Below are 24,408 nucleotides of genomic sequence, written 5' to 3'. Positions count from 1 at the left end.
TATGGATAATAAGGAAATTGAGTGCCAGATCCCAAAGAATAGCCAGCGCAATAAAATATTTGTGAATTATCTGAGTTCATTGAAACAAAAGCTGGGCATTGGAAGAGGTTCTGAATTAAATGCTGTCTTTAAATCCATGAGACTTATAGTGATAGTGGTTAGAATACTTTTCTGTTACAGTAGTTGATACAGTGCTATATACAGTAGTAATTGATGGTTGATTGCCCCAGTTGAACCCAGCTAGTTTCTCAGCCAATACCTTAAACTGATCCAGTCCATCAATTGATTTCCAATCAAAATGTCAAGTACAGAGTTTACAAACTATGTTTAATATATTAGACAAAAAAAATCAGAGATACGATTTTCCCCTTTCTTATAAATTGGTTCACTGGCTTCAATTGTTAAGGGAGCTAGAGGAAATTATTGGTAGGGTAAATAAAAAAGTCCATACTGGGTCTTCCCATGAGGACCACTTAGGATGGAAGAATTACTCCTTTAGACATTACACCAAGAAATATTGGCAAGTTTTCTTGCTGATCTCCCAGTTTTCATTCTGTTGCTATTACTTTCTGGATGTCCTCTGGCAAGCAGAGATATGAGAGTAAGATTATTCAAGACTTACATGGTGGCCTTAATGATTTTGTCCTCAGCTCTAAGACATATCTTAAGGCTTTTATGGGTATCTTCAAAACATGGGTCCCATCATAATTTCTTGGGTGGTATACAGTTCCCTTCTAAGTTCTCCTATGTAGTCATCCAAATTAAGGGATACTTGGCTGTATAATTACTTCATCAGTCATGTACTGTATACCAGTCTTCCTTTCTCATCTCTTTTAGTTTAGAATAGAATAGAATTCTTTATTGGCCAAATGTGATTGGACACACACAAGGAATTTGTCACCAGTGCATAAGCTCACAGTGTACATACAAGCAACAAGTGATAATCATAATGATAATCAGGGCTTTTTTTGTCATTGAACGCTCAGAACGGAGTTCTGGCACCTTTTTGGGATGGAACCTTGTAGGGTAGGCAAGGCAGGTTGTATGACATGTGTGAGTTCTGGCACCTTTTTCTTTTACAAAAAAAGCACTGATTATAATCATAAAATAAGGGACGCGGTGGCTCAGTGGGTTAGGACGCTGAGCTTGTCGATCAGATGGTCGGCAGTTTGGTGGGTCGAATCCCGAGTGCCGCATAGCAGAGTAAGTGCCTGTTACTCGTCCCAGCTTCTGCCAACCTAGCAGTTCGAAAGCACGTAAAAATGGAAGTAGAAAAATAGGGACCACTATGGTGGGAAGGTAACAGCGTTCTGTGCGCCTTTGGCATCTAGTCATGCCGGCCACGTGACCACGGAGACGTCCTCAGACAAGCGCTGGCTCTTTGGCTTTGAAACGGAGTTGAGCACCGGCCCCTAGAGTTGGAAATGACTAGCACGCATGTGCGGGGGAACCTTTACCTTTACCTTTAATCATAAAATACAATCATCATAAATCATGAGATACAAGTTATAGTCATAAAAATCTAAGGAAATAGGTAATAGGACAGATGAGAAGGATAATAAGTAATACAGCCCTACTAGGTGGTTTGACATAGACTGGTTTGGCATAGACTGTTGTGGGAATTAGTTGTTTAACAGTGATAGCTTGGCGGAAAAACTATGTGTCTGGCTGTTTTGGTGTGCAAGGCCCTATAGCATCATCTTGAGGGAAGAAATTGAAACAGTTTATGTCCAGGATGTGAGGGGTCTGTAGATATTTTCACAGCCCTCTTTCTGGCTCATGCATTGTACAGGTCCTCAGTGGAAGGCAGGCTGGTTGCAATTATTTTTTCTGCAGTCCTAACTGTGTCTGTGTTGTCTTGTTTGGTTGCTGTGCCAAACAGACAGTTATAGACGTGCAAATGACAGACTCAATAATTCCTTTGTAAAACTGTATCAGCAGCTCCTTGAGTAGTCTGAGCTTTCAGAGTTGATGCAGAACATTCTTTGTTGTGCTTTTTTGTTGACGTTTTTGATGTTAGGTATCTGTTTTAAGTCCTGAGATATTATAGAACTTAGAAACTTGAAGGTCTCTACTGTTGATACTGTGTGGTCTAGTACTGTAAGAGATGGTAGAATATGAGGGCTTCTCCTAAAATCTAGTCTCTCTACAGTTTTGAGTGTATTCAGTTCAAGATTGTTCTGGCTGCACCACAGGGCCAGTTGTACAACTTCCCATCTGTATGCAGATTCATCTTCATCTCAAATGAGACCAATCACTGTTGTATCATTTGGAAACTTCAATACTTTAACAGAGGGATCCTTTGAGATGAAGTCGTTGGTATATAGAGAAAAGAGTAATAGAGAGAGCACACAGCCCTGGGGGTGTGTGTAATGCTAATTGTACAGGTATCTGATATGATTTTGCCTAGCTTCACCTGCTGCTTCCTATCTATTAGCAAACTTATGATCCACTTACAAGTGTGGTCACGCACAGCTACTATGTTTCCCTGAAAATAAGACCCAACCGGAAAATAAGCCCTACCATGATTTTTCAGGACACTTGTAATATAAGCCCCACCCCCAAAATAAGCCCCAGTTAAGATCATCAGCCAGATGGACACATTTAGTACTGTATTTCCCTGAAAATAAGACCTAACTGGAAAATAAGCCCTAATGCATCTTTTGGAGCAAAAATTAATATAAGACTCGGACTTATTTTGGGGAAAACATGGTAGCTTAGTCAGTTTAGTGAGAAGAATATCTGGAATGATGGTACTGAAGGCCGAGCTGAATTCTACAAAAAGGACCCTTGCATAGGTCCTTGGAGTAGGGTACAGAGTCTCTTCAGGTACTAAGGAGGCAGAGACAGTTTTAAAGGGTATTTGAAGCTTCTTATCAGATCACTTTATCGGGAAAGTAGCAAAGTAAAAGTCGTGGCTCCCTGATGTTTATACCAAAGTTGCTCAAAAGGGCCTGGATAGCCCAGACTTCTGGAGGAAAGTTGTATGGATAGATAAGTCAAAACTGAAGCTTTTCTGGATATGTTCATGAAAGAAATGTCAAACAACAAAAATTGGTGCTATTTATTCACTCAGACTATATAAATACACATGCACAAATATATATGTATACATAGATATGCACACATTAGTAGATCCACATGAAGTACTGGTAAGATACAGTGGCAAAGAGCAAAAATAGCAAGAATTCTAAAAATATATCAACTAAATAATGTTTCAGGACACTATATTTCTTAATTCATACTGATCCATAACATCTTTGTGTTCTGGTGTAAAATGGAAATGAGGACAAATGAGGACATTTAATATGAGAACAAGTATGAGTGAGAACAAAGGTTCATACGTATATGGAGTACAATATGGTTTAATTTGACTGTATATTATAGGATCCAAAGTGATTTGTCATTGTAGTCTATTTAATTATCCAACCATAATTAAGTAAATTTAGAGCGGTGTGTGAACCACTGTGAAAATTGTTATTCTATACCAACTTAGAATGGGTGGTAGGAGATTTCAGTTAAAAAGTGTGACAAACCTTAACAATTGGAGTGTCAAGTTCTGATGGCTTATAGGAAGTAAGATAAGCATTCATTCTGTTTTAGCAAGTTTAAAATCTGCTAGAAATCTTTCACAAATCATTTTCACTTTGCCTCTTTAAGTAGCAAAATAGAGAGAGACAAGGCTTTCTGCTTCAGTTTATCTGGTAGAATTATGATAAATGGGATTCCTCAAGAAACACATCACAGCTGCTTTCCTCAAGTATCTTTCTGAAGGTTTCTTAGTTTGTGCTTTTCTTTTAAACTACTGTTTCAGCTTTCCCTAACTTGACACTCTCCAATATGTTAATCAGAAATGGCATTCTGGCTACTGAGAATTATAGTTCATTCACATCTGGATGTTGCCAAGCTGGGAAAGGCTGTACAGGGATCATCAATTCTTTTTACTTTTATGTGAATCAAGTTGAACAATAATAACATTGTGGCATTATAAAGAGATTTGGCATATGGGTTGCAGGGACACAAAGCTAGTAACAAATTATTGTGTTACTGAAACCTAAAAGCCATTTGAAAGGGATGGTGGGAAGACTTGTTTACAAGCCAAGTTCTCTCTTCTGTAAAAAGAAACCTATTATTTGTTTGTATTTGTTATTTTGATATCCCATCCCATCCCAAAAATCTTTTACATCGGTAAGACTCTTTCCCATGAAAGCTTATAAACTTAGTTTAGGCAGTTTTAGAAGGCCCATACAAAAAAGAATGACATTATAAATGTTACTAGATACCAAATGATTGATTGATCAAATTTATATAGCCACCTATCTCACTGAAGGTGACTCTGGGTGATACACAACAAATGGTCACATATTTTACATTTATATATGTATATTTATATTTGTATCTGTATATGTCTGTGTGTGTGTGTGTGTGTGTGTGTGTGTGTGTGTGTGTGTGTGTGTAGATGATAACTGAGCCCAAAATTATCGTCTAATAGAAATTTGTTAAGGGCCACAGTTTTAAGTGAATCGCTGCATTTGTTAAGTTAGTAACATGGTTCTTAAATGAATCTGGCTTCCCCACTGACTTGGTTTGTCAGAAGGTCACAAAAAGTAATCACATGACCTGGGACACTGCAACCGTCATAAATATGAGTCAGTTGCCAAGCATCTGAATTTTGATCACGTGACCATGGGGATGCCGGAGTGGTCGTAAGTTTGAAAAATGGTCGTAAGACACTTTTTTCAGTGCCTAAATGAACTGTTGTAAGGGGAGTACCAGTGTATGTGTGTGTGTGTGTGTGTGTGTTTACACATACACAAAACCAGGGTGTTTTTTTTCACCAGTGCACTAGCAATGACTACCAAGTCAAAACAATTTTTTGCATATTCTTACTTGCTAAATGCCTATTAGTTGGAGGCCTGGGCAAGCACTGGTGACTCCTGGCTAGCCAAGAAGCTAGGGAACAGATATCAGATGAGATAGAGATATATCAATAGAGATTGTCCAGGAGAAAGACCAATCTTTACTCCAAACGCAAAGAATCTTCCTGTTTTCCTTTACCAGACGTATTTTCTATAAAAGTAATACCCTAAAATATGCTAATGCCAAGTGGTTGAAGAATGGGAAGAAGGCCTTTCAGCTATTATAAACCTCTATTGAGATTGACAGTGAAAGAATTAAGCAACACAGGAATATAATTTATTGATTTGTTTTATTTGACCTCAATACCACTTTGCTCCAATTGGCACTCAGTGGCTCATAGCATAAAACAAAACAAAACAAAACAAACATATTTTAAACAAAAATGCATCTAATAGTAGCAAAATACAGATCTTATAAACAACAACAAACATATACACCCAGCAATGGGCTCCTAGCACTCTAGCTCAAAGCATGAGAGAAGAATCAGGTCTTCAAATCCCTCTGGAATAGCTTCCAGATGGGAGCCACCTAGATTTCAGGAGGAATCGGTCTGGCATCATGACAGAGAATGTAAATATATGCTTCTGGGGTCCCAATTGAGGGCAATTCTTGGGGCTTGAGTGATAATCCTCTAGGGGTCTGAATATTCTAAAAGTCACTTGACCTTCTTGAATGCTTCCCAAATCCTGATTTGGGTACATTATTTTGAAGAAAATACCAGCAAGAAATATGGGGCAGTATTCTGAAAACCTAGAGATGGAAATACGTATAAAGTCCAGGTTCTGTCCTCTCAGGAGTCTCAGAAAATGGAATATTAAAAATTAGACCTTTATTTTATAACTGATTCTTCATCCCGATTGTGGAAAGTTTTGGACTGGAGGACAAGGGGAAGTTGAGAGATATAGACTAGGCTGAGAAGTCAAACAGCAAACCAGGAAAAGGCAGTGGAGAACTATTTTCACATTAATTGCTCAAAGAGCAACATGCCTGTGACCAAGTAGGAACCAGGAGGGGAGTTGACCTCAAAGTGGTTGTTAGCTTCTATATTTGGGGTAAATTACTAGATCTTTTTATAACTGGTCAACTAAAATTTCCAACTTTAGCTAAAACAAAAGCTTGCTTCTTTTCTTTCTCCTCATTGAGAGTTAAATCCTCTCAATTTCTTGTCTCAGTAATAAATTTATACTTGTATATGGAAGCCATTTGTTGCATAACCACTAGAAAGACAAGATATTAATGTTCACATAAATAAATCAGATACATCTGTACAAGATAAGAGACTTTCCCACCACCATTATTCTTTCTATCCTATAAAGATACCATATATTTGTAGGTTTCAGCTGTTGAGATAAACCACAAGATGATTCTTTCATGCTCTGTGACATCAAAAAACATTTAGATATATGTTTTTTGGGAACAGAATACTGAAGTAGACAGATTTAATGGGCTTCTTTTAACCATTGCCGAGAATGTGAGACAGAGAGAAAAAGAAAGATTGCAGTTATATGACTCAGTGTTCCAGTAGGTACAGTTTTCATGCCTGAATGAAAAGAATTGGCCAGAAATATATTCACACATTTTATTCCTCCTCAGCATGCCTCATCAGAAAAAGTACAACTGCTGCATAATCTACTCAAATGCATTTATTTTTCATTCAGCAATCAAGAAAGCACTTCAAACAGGCTAAAAACAATTAAAATTGTTTTATTTTTTTATGTGATTTTTATTTAGCTAACTATTCTTACTGTTTAAATGTTTTAAAATCTGATCATTGGAAATCCAGCCTGCTTACCTTCTGTTTAGTTTTGCTTAGCTTATCTGAACAGAAAAATATAGAGGAAACAAATTGATTTCTATTTAGTTAGAAATAAACAGCCTGAATAGGAATGATGAAGGCACAGAATTAAATGCAAGACTACCAGATTGTCTCAGCATAATAGACGGCTGCTGGTAAACCAAAAAATACGTAGCTATACACATCCAATATTTTGGTTATATTGTGACAAACAGAATTTTCTATTTGCTAATTTTATGCTTTTGCCACACCGAGTTTTCCCTGTTACTAGAAAAAGCACAAATACATTATTAATTTTATGTCAGAACCAGGCATAAGGTTATGTCACTAACCTTATTGTGATCACTTAATGCAGCTCAGATGGTATCACATTAAGGAATAACATGGTTTGATGCTTTGGGTATAATGTGTTGTATGATCCCAGCAAATCGTAATCCATTTAATAAGCCATGTTTAATCAAACCATGGCTTGATGGTTGAGTATGAAATTTAAATTCCATCACCATCTAATCTAAAAGCTGGAACAAAATATTTCTTGCTGCAGCCATTTGGATAGACAGACACATACACACACACACACACACACACACACACTTAAGAATATGAATATAATTATAATTCCAAAATGTAAGCAGTTATATTAAATAATAAGTTTTATCTGGCTGAATGGCTATTCCAATTACAGTGTATTCTTTAATTTTATTTTACCTCCAAGGAACTGCCACCAACACTGCTAATAATCTCATGATTTCACAGAGGTAGGTAAAGATGCCTGTTTGCCTTTTGGAACGAAGAGGTGGGGATTTTTAAAGGTATAATCCAGGGGTAGGCAACCTTGGCTCTTTTCTGACTCGTGGACTTCAACTTCCAGAATTCCTGAGCCAGCATAGCTGTTGAAGTTGAAGTCCACGAGTCAGAAAAGAACCAAGGTTGCCTATCCCTGGTTTAATCCAAGAATTTCCCTCTTCTAACTTTCTTTCTTCACTCTTTCCTACCAAGATTCTACTTTCTTACAATTTTCATAAGGATTACATATTTTCGCCTCTGTTTTAGGTGCTAAACCTGCTCCTGAGATATGTTTTCAGAGAGTCAATTCTGCAGGAGATCCATATGGAAACTGTGGCAAGGATTCTAAAAGTACTTTTGCGAAATGTGAACCCAGGTACATACTGTGCGTCTGTCCAAAACAAAAAAAAAAAGTGAAGCAGTGCTAATAGAGATGCTGATGATAGTTCAACGATCCACATTATCCCTCTCTTTTCAGAGATTCAAAGTGTGGAAAAATTCAGTGTCAAGGGGGAGCAAGTCGACCTGTAATTGGTACCAATGCTGTCTCAATAGAAACAAACATCCCTCTACAAGGAGGAGGCAAAATTCTGTGCCGAGGAACACATGTTTACTTGGGGGATGACATGCCTGATCCTGGTCTTGTCTTGGCTGGAACAAAATGTGAAGATGAAAAAGTAAGGCTTAGAAATCCTGTCCCTCAGTGCCTTTGATATCTAAGGTCTTTCAAATGTATATGTATTGCATCTAGTCCTTTTTTTCCATCTTACTTTCTGTACTTTGAACTAATAGCCTGGCAAACCTAACCTAAAGGATTATGCAAATAGCTCTTCTGGTGTTAACGATACTTAAGGGTTTATTGATGATACATGGAATCAGTTTACTGTTTAGCCAGAAAGAGTAGCGGTAAATTGATACATAAAATTTTTTAAACAAGAGCATATAGTACCAAAAAATATTTATTTTTTTTATGTTGCTCCAGTTTCTGATAAATTATATATTAGGAAAAAAAGAGGAGAATGAGCAAATGTTTGGTCCATACAATGAGTTACTCTTGCAATGTAGTAATATGCAAAGTGTTTATATTTTATGTGAGTTAGGTGAACTTTCTTGTGGTTTGAGTTAATATCAAAGTAGTGTTAATATGATTTCCAATACTTCCTATATCCAGCAGAATCAGCTAAAGTTGATGACAGAGCTTAATTCAAGCATGGACACATTTGCACTTATATGAATAATTTGTGCGGAATAGTAAATGTTGAGCACATACAGTTATAATCTGTTATGTATCTGTCACCATGCACTTGGATAAACTATCCTTCCCTACCAATTTATTTCATAAAACATGTTTGGATGAATTCTAAAGTAAATGTCTCCCAAATTCATCCCTTTAGGATTTCTATATAACAGGGCAGACAATCAGTGAGACAAACAGCTCAAACACCATCTTTGTTCCCTCTTCCCGGAATAACAACATTAAAAACCCAGCAACAAATTAACATTATTTTTTGTGATGAGATTTTTCATTTAATACACTTGCTGGCTACAGAAATTGTTGCCTATTCCTGATCTTTAAGAATCTCATCTTCCTTGTCTTATATACCTTTAAATAGTCAGCAATACTGGTATTATCTGAAAATCAAACAGGACTGAGATGTATTTTTGCTGATGTTCTTCCCTCTGTCTGACATTTTTCTGAACATGAGCTGAAGTAGTTTGAATGTATGGAACTGAAAATCCCCAGACTTGTTATTCTAAACAAGTTAAATATTGATATCAAATCTGTGTTGTCAAGAGCAGTTCAAGTTGTGACTATCATATCAGTCATTGTCCTATCTCAGATAACATGTTAGGATAATCTGGACTCTTCTAATATTTTTGCACACTGCTTGGAAGGTTGAAGTCAACATTATTTTTGCAGATCAGGTGAAAATATGGCTTTTTATTCTTAATTCGGGAATCAATTGCTACTGCCTGACTATAACTTTATCCATTAACTACCTTTCTGTGAGTTTGCTTATAATTATGTATATACGTGGAGAAGACCATAAAGATGGCTTTGACATAGCATTTCTTGTTAAGAATTGCCTCTACAGTAAAGCCAATTTTTAAATTTTTAAATTTTAACTTTAACTTTTGCTTTTTTTCATTCTATTCCATTCTACTTTATTTTTATTTATTTTCATTCTTGTTCTGTTGGAGAACTGTATGTTTACTATTTTTGGGGAGATCTGTATTTTTACCATTTTTTGCCATGGGGGAAGAAAAAGAAGAGGCAACATTCACATTCTGTTTCTCAAACTTCACCCAAACCTATAAAACTGTTCCAAGTTGACAGTTATCTAAAACGCAAACATCTACTTACCCTAAGTAACCAGGCAGCTCCACTCTTCCCTCTAGTGTCTGTAATAGATAGATATAACCTCTTGGGATGGAATCTACAAGTGGGGATTGAGAGCTCCTGACTTACTACATCTTTCTGCTTTAGTGCTTGAGGAAGCTTTCCCCTCACAAATCAAAGCCATTTGTCCACCAAATCCAAGGCTTATACAAGAAGGTGATAAGGATTTTTAAAATATTACTTATTTTATAACCTGACAATTATTATTGACAGCATAAACAATATTGCCAATTTTGAGCTTTTAACTACAATTAACAATGAACTGAACACTGTAAATTTAAATTTAAACACAGTCATACAAATACTACTACTAAGTCAGTCAAATCAAGCTTATCCAGAAACAACTGTGTCTTAAAACACATAATATTGGTGGAAAGGCAGATCCTTTTTTGGAACCTAAAAAGAGAGTGGGGATAAATTAAGAGATCTAAAACTATATTCTAAAACTACATACCAGCAAATATCACGCTCTCAGGAAATATTGGACAAAAGGCAATTCCACTGTAATTATTATTTACAGTCAAATCAGATCACTCTACACATTCAAAATAACAGAGTAAATAGAGGAAAATGGAGGTTCAGAAGTGCAACCATTATCTCCCTCAGGTAGCTTGTACACTGTGAAAGGCAATTGATTGATTTGCAGAACATTGAATGGCTTCTATCCAGGAGAGACTCTAAACAAATCCTTCTACCCTTTAAACATCCTACTATGACCAGCATGTTGTTCAAAATGAAGCCAATTTTAAGCAACTTTGAAATCTTCTCGCTCCATGTGTTTCTCACACAGAGGGGGGGTTAGCTCATTAATATCTCATCTTGGCAATAAGCCTGCTTTACTTTAACATTTAATTTCAGCAACATAATAATAGGTAACTTCAAGGACTTTCTATCACCACTGTCCTTGAGAAGAGATAGGCTGAGCAAACAATATGCATTTTCCACAGAAGTCAATGTTCTGAAGAACCCTTAGAGAGAAACTTCATTAACTCTTTCAGTATCTTGCTAGATACTGAACAAGTGGGCATTTCGAAAAAGGCTAGATGATCTGAAGAAATTATTACAATAACACATAAAATTACTAAGACTTTAATAGACATGTCACCCCAAGAAAATAGTACCTATCTTGAGAAACCATCTGCTGGTTACTTCCTATTTTAACGTGGCATATAAACACATAAAAGAACAGCAAAAAGTCCTCAGGAATAGTTTCTACCATACAGTGCCTGTTTCCTGTTAAAATACTATACTACATGGAAAATGAAACAAAATGGAGCCCAGTAGACAAGAGGAAATAGGATGCAACACTAATCTTTGTGAGTTACTAGCAGAGGTGATTGTAGGGCTAAGTGACAAGGAAGAAACCCTTAGCTCAACACTTCTAAAATTAAAAAGCCCCAAAACATCAGTTAGTATTTTCCCAATCACCCTCTCCTGGCAATATTAAGCATAAGAATTTTATCCCGTTACTGATTTGGAATAATGCTGACTGGAAGAACAATAGCAAATGGGACCTGATGGAGTTCCTCTTTAAATTTGACTTTACAGCATCCCAAGAGTACTTGCTATGGAGATTATATCAAACAGGATATAACTATTTCAAATACACTAAATTTGTTCCAAGCTGGGCAGAAATTCTCCTTGTAGTGGAGCTGGTGGACTCTCCATTGGCATGGACAGATAATGAACTAATGATCTGACTTAATTCGATTTCCTATGTTCCTGTTTTAGAATATGAAATCTTTTTCCTGAAAGATCGTGTGAAATGATCAAATTATTTTAAAAGAGACTATTTCAAAATGTATACAAGTGAACTTTGAAACTAGTATCATGTTTCTTCTATGGAATGTAACACAAGGAACAATGCATAAATATAAGAAAAAATAGACTGGTGCATTATAAGATACATATTTTGGATGCAAAAAACAGTTGCATTATACAGTTTAGCTTTGCTTTCTCCTGGAAAATTTCCTGCAGATGTCCATAAAACTGATCATCCAGCTGGGATCCATCAAAGGGTTTTAGAAAAGTCCTGACAATTCACATTTTCCTTGGCCTTTTTGTGATTGTGTTCAGCTGCATTGTTCTTGATTTTCATCTTTAGTTCTGCAATATTTTAATACTCTCTAACAATAAATGGTTATTGCTTGATTTATTGCTTTTATTAAATTTTGTTCCTTTATTATTTATTAGATTGTGTTGTATAAGCTTCATGAGGAGGGCTTTAGTCCTTAGGTAACCTAGAAATGCCTTTAAAGCATCAAATAAATAAATAATGAGTAACACACAGCCCACACAATGTCCTCTGATTTAGAAGAATTGAATTTTTTTAGACAGATCTTCCAATAGGCTTGAGTCCTTCTGACTTTTGTTTCAGATTTTAATTTTGAGTTCTTAGTTTTACTTTCTTGATTGGGGGTGGGACTTTTTATGAAAATGGACTCCAGTATCTTAGCACTGTGTCAAAGCTATAGTCTTTTCTGAGATGAGAACATAGAACACCTTGACTTAATGGTTGGAACTATGCTATTTAGTGGCTTTTGGATGACATCTTCTTCATTAACTATGTGCTTTAGCATATTCCAACCTGGGAAAGTTGCCAAAGCATAAAGCAGTTCCTGTAGCTTTTCACTTCTAGAAGAATTTATAAAACATCTTGCTCAGTATATCTATGCATAGCTTTTCCAGAGTAGTCAAGCAAGAAAGGAAAATAATGAAAAGCTATGAGAACAATGCCTCTGAGAATTTGAGAGAGGTAGGCTTTAAGCAATGTCCTCTGAGATTGGCAGAGTACAGATCAAGATTAGTCTCTGAGCTTATGCTTACTTTTGATGTCTATATGCTTTATGTGTTATACATAAGCTTGCGGCAGTATCTTAATATTTGTAATCAAATATTTGTTTTTGTTTTTGTATATCTGAGCAAGACGGAAATGGAGAAAACTCCTTGTGTGATCTGTAGGGGATGTACCATATTTGTTTTCCTCTCTGAAGACTAGAAGAAATACTGCAAGTTCAGGCAGATTATCTTCATGGAAGAGAAGGTGAAGAGGCTAGAAACAAAATAGTCCCCTTTCCAGCTTATCAGGAAAGATAAGGAATTCTTGCACGGGACACAGAAATGTTAGCAGGAGGTTAAGAATACCATGAAACCACCCATGTATCTCTGGATGAAGAATAGAAACCATTAGAATGCAGTATTGCAGGCTAATTCTGCTGACTGGCAGGGGTTTGATCCTCACTGGCTCAAGGTTGACTTAGCCTTCCGTCCTTCCGAGGTCAGTAAAATGAAGACCCAGATCGTTGGAGTCAATATGCTGACTCTATAAACCGTTTAGAGAGGGCTGTAAAGCACCGTGAAGCGGTATATAAGTCTAAGTGCTATTGCTATAAAACAACAGAGAACTCAAGGAAGATCTTGCATGGTGTACAAAGGAAAGAATGATAGCCTCTGAAGATGAGGATGTCATGCGTGGAAGTGAGATTCCGTACTCAGAGAGACTGAAGCAATGATCCGTAAGCCTGATAATATTCTAAGAAGAGTCTCCTTGATGGCTGGCTGAACGGGAAGGTTCCCAAGACTCCTTAGCTCACTGATAATGATTCCTTTTTATTGGTACTCATGGAAATAAATGACACAGCAGACACATCTTCGAACACACCAAATGGGGTTATGAAATACTGAACAAAAGAGATATGGGCCAAGCATCTATTTCTTCTATTAAAGAGCATGGCTTGCATATAAAAAAATAAAGAAATGAAAACTGGCTACACAGATGGCGCCAATAGAAATAGTTTGGATTCTCTAACAATTGAAGTAGTATTATTGAGTTCGCATCTCCTTCCTGATAGTATTTCATCAATAATGCTCTGAATCAAGCTCACCTCTTCCCAGAAGTCCTTTATTTTAAAAATGAGGGATTTCTGGCAACAGACGAGCTTGATTCAGAGCATTATTGAGTAAATACTATCAGGAAGGAGATGAGAACTCAACAATACTACTTCCCCAGGGACTGAGACAGGGAGGGGTAGCAGGATGTGAAAGCACTCAGTAAAGAACATATCATTAAAGGAAGAGACAAGTCAAGTATGATGAACTGAGGCTTTCATGGCCTTTATCCATATATCCAGAATGTGAGGAACAAGCAAGGAAAACTAGAGGTCTTAAGACTCTATATTTATCTAGAAAAATGCATTCTGATCTACTTTTTGGTAGAGGTTCCAATTTGGTTGCACACAGGAGTAGCCATAAAATACCTTCATCAGTATCCTACAAGGAGAGCAGGGAAAGGAAAAGGGCACATGCAGTATCTCATATTAATCCTTAAAAGAAAATGTCTAGCTTCAGTTGAATATTGATCTTTAAAATCCTCTATATCCAAGTATGTATTTGAAACCAAAATATTTCGGGGGGTTTTATTCATCCACCTAGCATGATAAATGGCCCTTCATGATGCTCACATTTTCAGTGTACATTTGAAATGCCTTTATACATTCTAGATAATTTATCTGGCGTCATGTACCAATAATACATCCTTTTATAAAAAATTATCCTTGAGACCTTAACACAATGTAAACTTTTTTCTTTTTCTTTGCTCTTTTTCTTTTTTCTTCTTTATATTAGTTTGTGTTTTCAATGAATTGTGGCCGCTCTGAAAATAGCTCCTAGATCCAGGATGGCACCATGCAGGGATGCTGAAGGGCAGAGTGGCTAGCTCTCCTTCCCCGACAGTGAGCTCCAGAGTTATTTAAATCAATTGAATTAAACCACACAACTGCCTGCTTTTAATACATCTTTGTTCTTATTTTAATAGCAGCCACTTTAATGTAGTGTGGTCAATAAGGATTAGATAAAGAACTGGTTCATGTCGTCCAGCCATCGGCCTGTCACTCTCCTCTAGCTCAGCTTTGTTTATAGGGCTGTTTTGTGATATTAAAATTAGGAGAGGCTCCAGTATAGACCCCTTGAGAGTTTTTTTTCTGCTGAGTTATAAATGCAATAAGTAAATAAAAACAAACAATTTGGTGTGCCATGGGATACTGAATGGTTTGTTTGTTTGTTGTGAGGCTTCAGAGGCGTATTATATTTGTTGTGAAGCCGGTTCCCTTTCATTTCTTTCCTAATTTCCCCTTTCCTTAGCGGGAATATCTACCCTGATTAAGTATCAGTATTCTGTTCTGCTTCATTTTGTCCCCTGCCTGCTCATAAAAATTGTGCCTGACTTTTAGCCCTGCTGAAATAAGTCCCCAAATTAAAGGAGAGCAGATATTACAGTAGAGATCTGATTGTTGACCTGGCATCTAATACCATTCCTGGACCGTATAATCTTTTCTCCACTCTGATGATATATCAGGCACTCTGTAAGTGGGTCATTTTAGTTTGCATTGTGAGTCTGCTTTTATGGGGATGTCAATCTTTCTTTGTCCCTGTGATTCAGCTCCAGTGAAATAGTGAAGTTAACTCTCTGTGATGATTGCATGAACAATGCATGTTCGATTACATGCCACTCCCTGTTATTCATTTCCCTATAAATAAAAGATAAATGTATCTTCTTCAGGCAAATGCTAATTTAACCCTGCAATAAAATGACAAATTCTGTTTAAAGTTTGAGCCCATAATAATCTAATTTACAAAGGAAGGCAGTTTAATTTGAGGGTGGGAATGTGGGATAGACTTAATATATAGTTGGACAAAAATTAACCTCTGGCAGCATTTGAAATATATTTAGCTGTTATGGGCTTTTCTTCAGAAAGAACTCTCTTGAAAAAATAGAAAAAATAGCTGCCATTACCCATTTTGAATTTTTAAATATTTGGGAGTTTCCTTCAACTGTTGCTTTCCAGTCCACTGCTGATCTTATCACAAATTGCTTTTGACATTACCTATTTTTTTAAAAAAAGATGATAAGATAAGATAAGATAAGATAAGATAAGATAAGATAAGATAAGATAAGATAAGATAAGATGATCATCTTTATTGTCATTTTTACTGTGGGCACAATGGCGCACATCAAAAATGAAATTTAGTTGCCCGCTCTAAATGCCTCTTAATATAGATGTTATTGTTGAAGTGAAAGGCTTTGACAAATATATTTGGCATGATATTACATAATTGTGTGTACTGGGATGAGATAGTGTTTGCATCAGTAAGAAGCCACTGACTTCTAAAATTTAAATTCAAAAATTAACTTATCTTCACATAAAGAGCAGATTTTCCACTTCTATCATGCAGATGGTAATTCATGAGATGAACCTTTGCTGTCTATCTTATTTTTGTATTCTCTTTTTTCTCTCTTACACAACCCCCGTCACATTCAACCCCCCCCAAATTGGACCATGCAAGTTTGAACAGTGCCACAGTCAATCAATCAGAATAGAGCTGGAAGGGATCTTGGAGATAATAATAATAATAATAATAATAATAATAATAATAATAATAATAATAATAATAATAATAATAATGATGATGATGATGATGATGATGATGTCATCAGATGAGGGATCTTCCAAGGGGACTCACTTTCACCACTACTGTTCAACATCACATTAATTCCATTGACAATAATCTTAATGAAACACAAAACTGGGATACCACATCTCAAGCCAGTATGGCAAGATAAACCATCTACTATATATGGATAACTTAAAACTGTATGCGAAAAGCCACACTGAACTTGAATCAATACTCAACACAGTTCAACTGTTTAGTGGTGACATCAGAATGAACTTTGGACTTGGAAAATACGCTATATTGTCCATGCAACGAGGAAAAATGGGAAAAATAGAAGGAAAAGAATAGAACTGGGAAATGGAAATATTGTGAAAGCACTAGCAAAGGATGATGGTTACAAATACCTAGGCATATTGGAAGCAGATAACATCTTAAATGGAAAAGTCAAAGAGTCAATGCAAAAGGAGTACATGAGAAGAGTCCACAAAATATTAAAATCAAAGCTGAATGCTGGAAACATAATTAAAGCCATTAATACATGGGCAGTCCCAGTGCTACGCTACCCAGCTGTAATTATCAACTGGACTTCAGCTGAACTGGAAAACCTAGGCTGGAAAACCTGTAAACTTTTGAATATGCACCACGCTCTACATCCATGAAGTGACATTGACAGGTTGTATCTGCCAAGAAAAATAGTGGGTAGAGGGCTATTGCAAATCCACCAAACTGTAGAAGAAGAAAAACGAAGTTTGAATGACTATGTAAATCAAAGTACAGAAAAATTGCTGAAGGCTGTGAAAACAGAGAGCATTATAAAAATAACAGAAACAAAGGCAGAATATAAGGAAAAACGGCTAGATGACAGATTAAATATATGGAAAACCAAAGCTTTGCATGGACAGCATTTGAAAAACATTGAAGGAAAATGTGATAACAACTTGACATGGGCATGACTTAAGATGGGAACCATCAAGAAAGAAATGGAAGACTTAATACTGGCTGCTCAAGAACAAGCACTACAAACTAATGCCATGAAAGCGAAGATGCAAAACTCCACTGACAATCCAAATTGCTGACTTTGCAACGACAAAGTTGAAACTGTTTCACATTTAATATGTGAGTGCAGCAAAATCACGCAAACTGATTACAAAGCTAGACATGACCAAATTGCTAAACTAATCCACTGGGCATTGTGTAAAAAATACGACTTGCCTGTGTCCAAAAAGTCATGGGAACATAGGATGGAAAAAGTTGTTGAGAATGAGAGGGTGAAGATCTTGTGGGACTTCCGAATACAGACAGATCGCCATTTGGAACACAACACACCAGATATCACAGTTGTAGAGAACTGAAGTGCACAGTTGATTGATATTGCTGTACCAGGAGATGCCAGAGTCGAAGAAAAAGAACTGGAAAAAATTATGAAATACTGCGACCTGGCCATCATTGAAACTGTGTGATTATGGATGAAACGAGTAACAGTGATACCCATTGTCATTGGGGCACTGGGAACTATGTCCAAAAACTTTGCAAAATACATCAAGAAATTGCAGCTTCCTGCAATAACTCCAGTAAAGCTACAAAAAACTACGCTACTTGGAACATCTTACATTTTAAGGAGATACCTGGTTGATACCTAGGATGCTGGCAGCAACCCGTGTCAACCATTAGTGCCAGTCAGTTTCAGTGTTCAGTTGACTGAGTTTCATGTTTTATGAATAAAAGCTTAATAATAATAATAATAATAATAATAATAATAATAATAATAATAATAATAATGATGATGATGATGATGATGATGATGATGGAAGGGACCTTGGAGATCATCTAGTCCAACACCCTGCTCAGGCAAGAAACCCTATACCATTTCAGACAAATGTTTGTCCAGTGTTTTCTTAAAAATTTCCAGTGTTGAAGCATTCACAACTTCTGGAGGCAGGTTGTTCCACTGATTAATTGTTCTAACTGTCAGGAAATTTCTCCTTAATTTTAGGTGGCTTCTCTCTTTGGTTAGTTTCCATCTGTTGCTTCTTCTTCTGCCTTCAGGTGCTTTGGAGAATAGCTTGACTCCCTCTTCTTTGTGGCAGCCCCTGAGATATTGGAACACTGCTATCATGTCCCCCCTCGTCCTTCTCTTCGTTAAACTAGACATACCCAATTCCAGCAACCGTTCCTTATATGTTTTAGCCTCCAGTCCCCTAATCATCTTTGTTGCTCTTCTCTGTACTCTTTCTAGAATCTCAACATCTTTTTTACATCGTGGTGACCAAAACTGGATGCAGTATCCCAAGTGTGGCCTTACCAAGGCATTGTAAAGTGGTATTAATACTGTACTTCACGTGATCTTGATTCTATCCCTCTGTTAATGCAGCCTAGCACTGTGTTGGCTGTTTTGGCAGCTGCAGCACACTGCTGGCTCATATTTAAGTGATTGTCCACTAGGACTCCAAGATCCCTCTCACAGTCTTCTAGTCCAACCCCCTGTTCATACCATTTTAGATAGGTGGCTGTCCAGTCTCTTCTCAAAAACCTCCAGTGAACCTATAACTTCTGGAGGCAAGCTGTTCCACTGGTTAATTGTCCTCACTGTTAGGAAGTTTCTCCTTAATTCCAGGTTGCTTCTCTCCTTGATTAGTTTCCATCCATTGTTGGATATAATAGTAATATTACATTGTCTGTTTTTTGGAGGAGAAAGGGTACACTAACTCCTCCATCATGTAGAGGAATGCTACCTTAGGTTTCCACATTAACATTCATTGAGTCAGTTTTACCTAGTGGTTAAAGCACCAGGCTAGAAACCAAGAGACTATGAGTTCTAGCTGGGTGACTTTCTCTCAGCCTAGAAAGGAGGCAATGGCAAACCACTTTTGAAAAATCTTGCCAAGTAAATTGCAGACACTAATCTATGCAGTTGCCAAAAACTATGCAGGAGTCAAAAACTGACTTGAACACATGCGTGCGGGTGCATGCACACACACAAACACACACACACACACACACACACACAGAGAGAGAGAGAGAGAGAGAGAGAGAGAGAGAGAGAGAGAGAGAGAGAGAGAGAGAGCACTGATGTTCACATATAGGATTTCAAACTTTCCATTATCTTCAGAGAAGGAAGTGATAAAAATTAACAGTATCTTTCTAATATTTGCTGAACTTGCAAATAGACACAATGTGATTCTAGATAAATAAATTATATCTGATAGGTTCCACACTTTAAAAAAAGCAGCTTGGTGGCCCACCCAACACATCCCAAAATATGCATATCTAATTTCCAATAAGCTTTAGTTAACAATTCCTCATGGATCTACAGTATGTGGCCATTGGGACACCCAAAATGCTGGACTGAGGGGCACTTGATCTGATGTAACAGGACTCTTTTTACATCCTTATATTCTTAACTTGGAAATACACCATACTCAATGTGGCACAGTTGTCCTAAAGACATAACATATAGCAGTCAGGAAAGAAGCAGATTTTTGAAAGAAAAAAATATTAGATTGATGTATGCACAATGTTCTGTAAATAAGGCAGTCGACATACTTCCTGCATATTTTCTTACCTGCAGCTTTGTTCCATATTCCAAGTTATTTCATTCAGAATCCTTTAGGTCTTAGCATCTTGCTATGTTATTTAACTGTGCAATAACGGTTGATAAATTTAAGGAGATGGCATCAACATTACTTCATACCTCTCTAGATCAAAATCTACTCTTTAAGTTTGAAATCATAACCAGAAGAGATTGGCTATTCTCTCTTGAATTAGAAATACAATACAGAAAGAAAAGTCCAGTTGTTTGGTCTTTATACCATAAATTATCTTTTGCCTGCTCTTATGTCTTTACAGATCTGTCTTAATCGCCGCTGCCAAAACACCAGTGTATTTGGTGTTCATGAATGTGCAACAAAATGTCATGGACGTGGGGTAAGTATTACAGATTCAATTTTTTTTATAGTCAGTCAATCTCCAGCTGAGCAATAAATCATTCATTGGTTATAGCCCTTAAAAACGGTGATTTTTTTGTACTATATCTCTCAGTTTTTTTCAGCCTCTGCTTCCAGAATGATCAATTTTCAATGCCCTTTCAATGCCCAAGAAAGGAAATGTGGCTTTTATTTGACAAAGCAATATTGCTGGTCATGGTGACCTTATCTTTGCAACAATTAGCATTCAGCACTTTAAAAACTAGAATGAGTTCACTTATGCTCTTGTTAATGGTTCAGGCATAATAGACCGGAGTGAAGGATTCTTTCAAATATATCCAGCTGTTTGGAGCAGAAGCTGATAGGCATGTTCAACCAAGGAGATGTAACAGAAATGAAATATTTTTAAAATGTTTTACAAAACAAAATGAAGTTAAAACATTTAATGAGTCAGCCAGTCCTTCAGGTCTTCAAGGAAGTGTTCAGGGGAAAAATCAATTATGCAATATAAATATAAATATATTAAAAGTAGCATAATCCACCATTACTGTAAACAGAGTTACAGATAAAAAAGCAAGACAGAAATTATATATGACAAGCTGGAGCAGATATGGTCAACCTTCTAAAATTCATTGATGGAGGCTCCTATAAAAAATCTTCAGGAAATCCTTAACTTAGCCACATATGTTTGAATGCATGGTATTTTGTTCTAGCATACAGCAACATTCACAAGTAAGACACTTAATTATCTATGGACAAACCACAAATGAGATCCCACCGGTCACCTATTTTTGTTGTAACTTCTTCAGGCTTGTGAGACTAGGTGTAATTTAAACTTATTTAGTAGATCTTCATTGATCTGAGAAAGCAATTAAGGCAATAAGCAAATACTGGGGTGTCAAACTGCCGGCCCACAGGCCAGATGCGTCACACGGAACCCGCACCCACCACATTGCTGGCAATGGCAAAACAGTCCCAATATGTCACGTGGCATCACATGACATCACGAGTTTGACATGTCTGCCTTAAAGATTATAATCAATAATGCATGTAACACTCTAGGGACAAACAAACTCCTTGCAAAATGGCCTGCCTTTCCATAATCTTCTGTCATGCAAACACTTTAGTGATAGTATTGTTTGGTTACTGTGTTTGGAATTCCAGCTTTCTAACTAGAAAGTAAATTGTCTGCATTCCTTCAAGGTGACATTCTAGAAGAGAAAATGCTATCAAAATAATTCTGGATATGGTCCTACAATTACTTTTTAATTCTGGAATCAATTATTTTTGTTCCACTTGGAGTTACATTTGGAACAATCTATAAAAAGCAGTAGTCTTTGTAACATCACAAAGCATGATTGCTGTATCGTATTTAGTTTATTTATATGATAGACATAAATCTTTGGTAGTGCTTCTCCATACTCATATTTGTACATGCTTTTGCTTCTGAGGTCTGCAACAATAAAAAAAATTGCCACTGTGAGGCTCATTGGGGTCCTCCCTTTTGTGATAAGGCAGGATTTGGCGGCAGTATTGACAGTGGGCCAGTTCGACAATCTGGTGAGTAAACAGACAAAAGTAAAGAGAACATAAATGAAGGAATTGGCTTTGGACATCAGATTATCTAGGGATCCAGTTTTTATATCTCATTATCCACTTCTAGCTGCCATTGTGAATATAAATAAATTGAACTATGTGTAGGGCGGTGCCTTTGTTTCACTTTAAATGCAAAAGTAGTTACAGCTGTAATTCACTGATTGTGCTTCAGCCCATTTATGGTAACAAAAGGTCTTCTCCATAGACCTTCCCAAAATAAAATCTTCCTATTTCATTGTTTTGTGCTGGCACATCTTCATATCTTTCACCTTTGTCCTGTTGGCTCTTTTATGCATTAACATTGGGTCTTTTAGATGACAGCAGCTTCATATGAGTGACAGATTGATAACAAGCAATGAAATACAATGAGAGGAAACTTAAGATCACGGATGAACTCTTGGAAAGACTGTGTTTTCTATACTACATCTCTACCCATTCCTTCATCTGATAGAATGCTGTGCTTTTTAAGCCACGTTGTCCTGAAAGAACACTATTATAGTCACTGTCCCATACCACCAAAGCAATGCTACACTTGAGTACTCACATAATAAATAATGTGGGAGGTTGAAACATTCCAGATGTGCTTCCAAGCATTCCTGAGAATGGTTTTATACTTATACAGTACTTATAACAGAAAGTTAATTTATTTATAGGAAATATGCAAATAAGTTGCAATTGCATTTATAGGAAATATATAGGCAAAAGCCTAGGATATAGCTGCCACAACGAAGTCAACCTATTCTCTAAGAATCTGAAGGCACGACAAGAAGCAAAGGATGGAAAGTAATCAAGGAGAAATCCAGCCTAGAAATTATCATGAAGAGAGTTTGGAGTCATCATGCATGTGTGCCTGCAGAAAAAATATCTCCAATTAGCAAGGTGTTTTGGACAAGAACAGAGAGAATGAAAGGGAAAGAGAGAATGCAAATCCAACCTTAACTCTATTTACACACTACTGCTCTTCGTAGTGAAGAGGTCATGGGGTGGGTGCTTCAGAACCAGCACTATTAGATTTCCACCTCAAATAAATAATTTTGCTGTATTTGAATTCTGCAGAGCAAACTTCATGGGTGTTTTTGTTAGTGCTACCCCCTACAAAGTTTGGGAATTTCCAAGAAGCAAAAGTAATTTTCTCCCATTTATATTAATTGTAAATATCAATGTTTCATTCCTAGTAAGCTCTGAAAATTGTTAATATTGAGTTGTTCTTGCAGAATAATGAAGTTAACTTTTTGCTAAAGGAAATAGCAAACGTCCTTCCATCAAGGTAAAGTAGCATATTTTGCAGATATGTTCAGGAAGAGTAGGATGCATTGCCAGCTGTGAAGTTGTACAACTGGCTATCTCAGGGGTTGGCAACCCAAAACATTGAGCCACTCGGAACCAGTTCCCTCACAAAAGAAAAAATTGGGAACTGCAAAAAGCGTGCATGCATGCACGCGCATGCGTGGAACAGGGGAATTGATGAGTGGAGCCTAAGGCGAGACATGCACCAGCCCTGCCCCCCACTCTCATTCACTCACCTTTGCTTGGAAAAGCTTCTCTCTTGCTCTCATTTACTCACATTTTGTTCGGAAAAGCTTCCCTCTCCCACACTTTGCTCGAAAATGTTCTCTCTCGCTCTCATTCACTCACAGACTCGAAAGGCCAGCCATGGCACCTCCATTGACTTCCATGGGGATGCTTGGCAATGAAGGGGCTGATTGAAACCGCTCCCAGTAGTAGTGCTACTACTAGCACTTTTCCACTTGCTGCCTGGTTCTGATGAAACCAGAGAACCCCCAGATGGCACTGCTGGGGGTGGAGGAGGCTGCCCGGGTTTGGCCGTAGCGGAAGCCAATAACAGTAGCGGTGGAGGCAGCGGCAAGAGAGACGCTGGAGGTCCACTGCATCTCTGCCAGCCTCCGCCTCCCCCACAGAACCAAATTCCCATGCCAGTCCCAATGGCAGCAGTGGTCCCCAAGGGCTGGGCAATCGTTCTGGTGGCTGCGGCTCCCAGACAACAGCACTAGGCCACCCCAACAGCAGCAGCCACCGCTGCCTTTCTACTGCTACTGCCCAGCAGGCAGGTGGTGCTGCCCAGACATGCTGCTGTTCCTGCAGCCACAGCTGCCAAAGACGGCAAGCTCTTGTTTTCCTTACTATCCCCTCCCCTTCCAACCTTTCCAACAAACAGCTCCCTGTCACACCCTAAAAACAAGCTCCACACCTTGGTTCTGACGCTTCAACATTTCTGAACAACCCCCCACACACACATTTCAGTCTCCAGATTCTGCCATGATGTTGCCTCCACCTCCCCCTTCTCTCCACTGCCTGGCCCAAAAGAAGAGGAGCCACCGCAGCAGCTCCACCAGCCTCTGCCTCCTCCGCAGAACCAAATTCTCATGCCGGGCCTGGGGTGGCAACGATCGTTCCAGCGGCTGCGGCTCCCAGACAACAGCAACAGTGGCTGCTGTTGGGGTGGCCTAGTCCCCTCGCCGTGCCTGGCAGGCAGTACTCAGCAAGCAGGCAGAGGCTGGCAGAGCTGTGGTGGTGGT

At 37.7% G+C, this 24,408-nt stretch overlaps 1 protein-coding gene across 1 annotated transcript in view; it reads left to right on the top strand.

Annotated features, from left to right (window-relative positions):
• ADAM12 (ADAM metallopeptidase domain 12) overlaps nucleotides 1-24,408 on the top strand; it is a 308,768-nt gene that overhangs the window by 267,779 nt on the left and 16,581 nt on the right. Inside the window, exons 15-18 of the mRNA XM_081329681.1 lie at nucleotides 7,769-7,877; nucleotides 7,980-8,178; nucleotides 20,199-20,276; nucleotides 21,727-21,835. Coding sequence (XP_081185807.1) covers nucleotides 7,769-7,877; nucleotides 7,980-8,178; nucleotides 20,199-20,276; nucleotides 21,727-21,835 — 495 coding nt within the window. The remainder of the gene's footprint in view (nucleotides 1-7,768; nucleotides 7,878-7,979; nucleotides 8,179-20,198; nucleotides 20,277-21,726; nucleotides 21,836-24,408) is intronic.

This window comes from Vipera berus (genome assembly GCF_964194415.1).
Source record: "Vipera berus genome assembly, chromosome: 5".
In the NCBI taxonomy this organism is placed as follows: Eukaryota; Metazoa; Chordata; class Lepidosauria; order Squamata; family Viperidae; genus Vipera; species Vipera berus.
The sequence above is the reverse complement of the archived record's forward strand: the minus strand, read 5'-3'. Positions and strand labels throughout refer to the sequence as shown.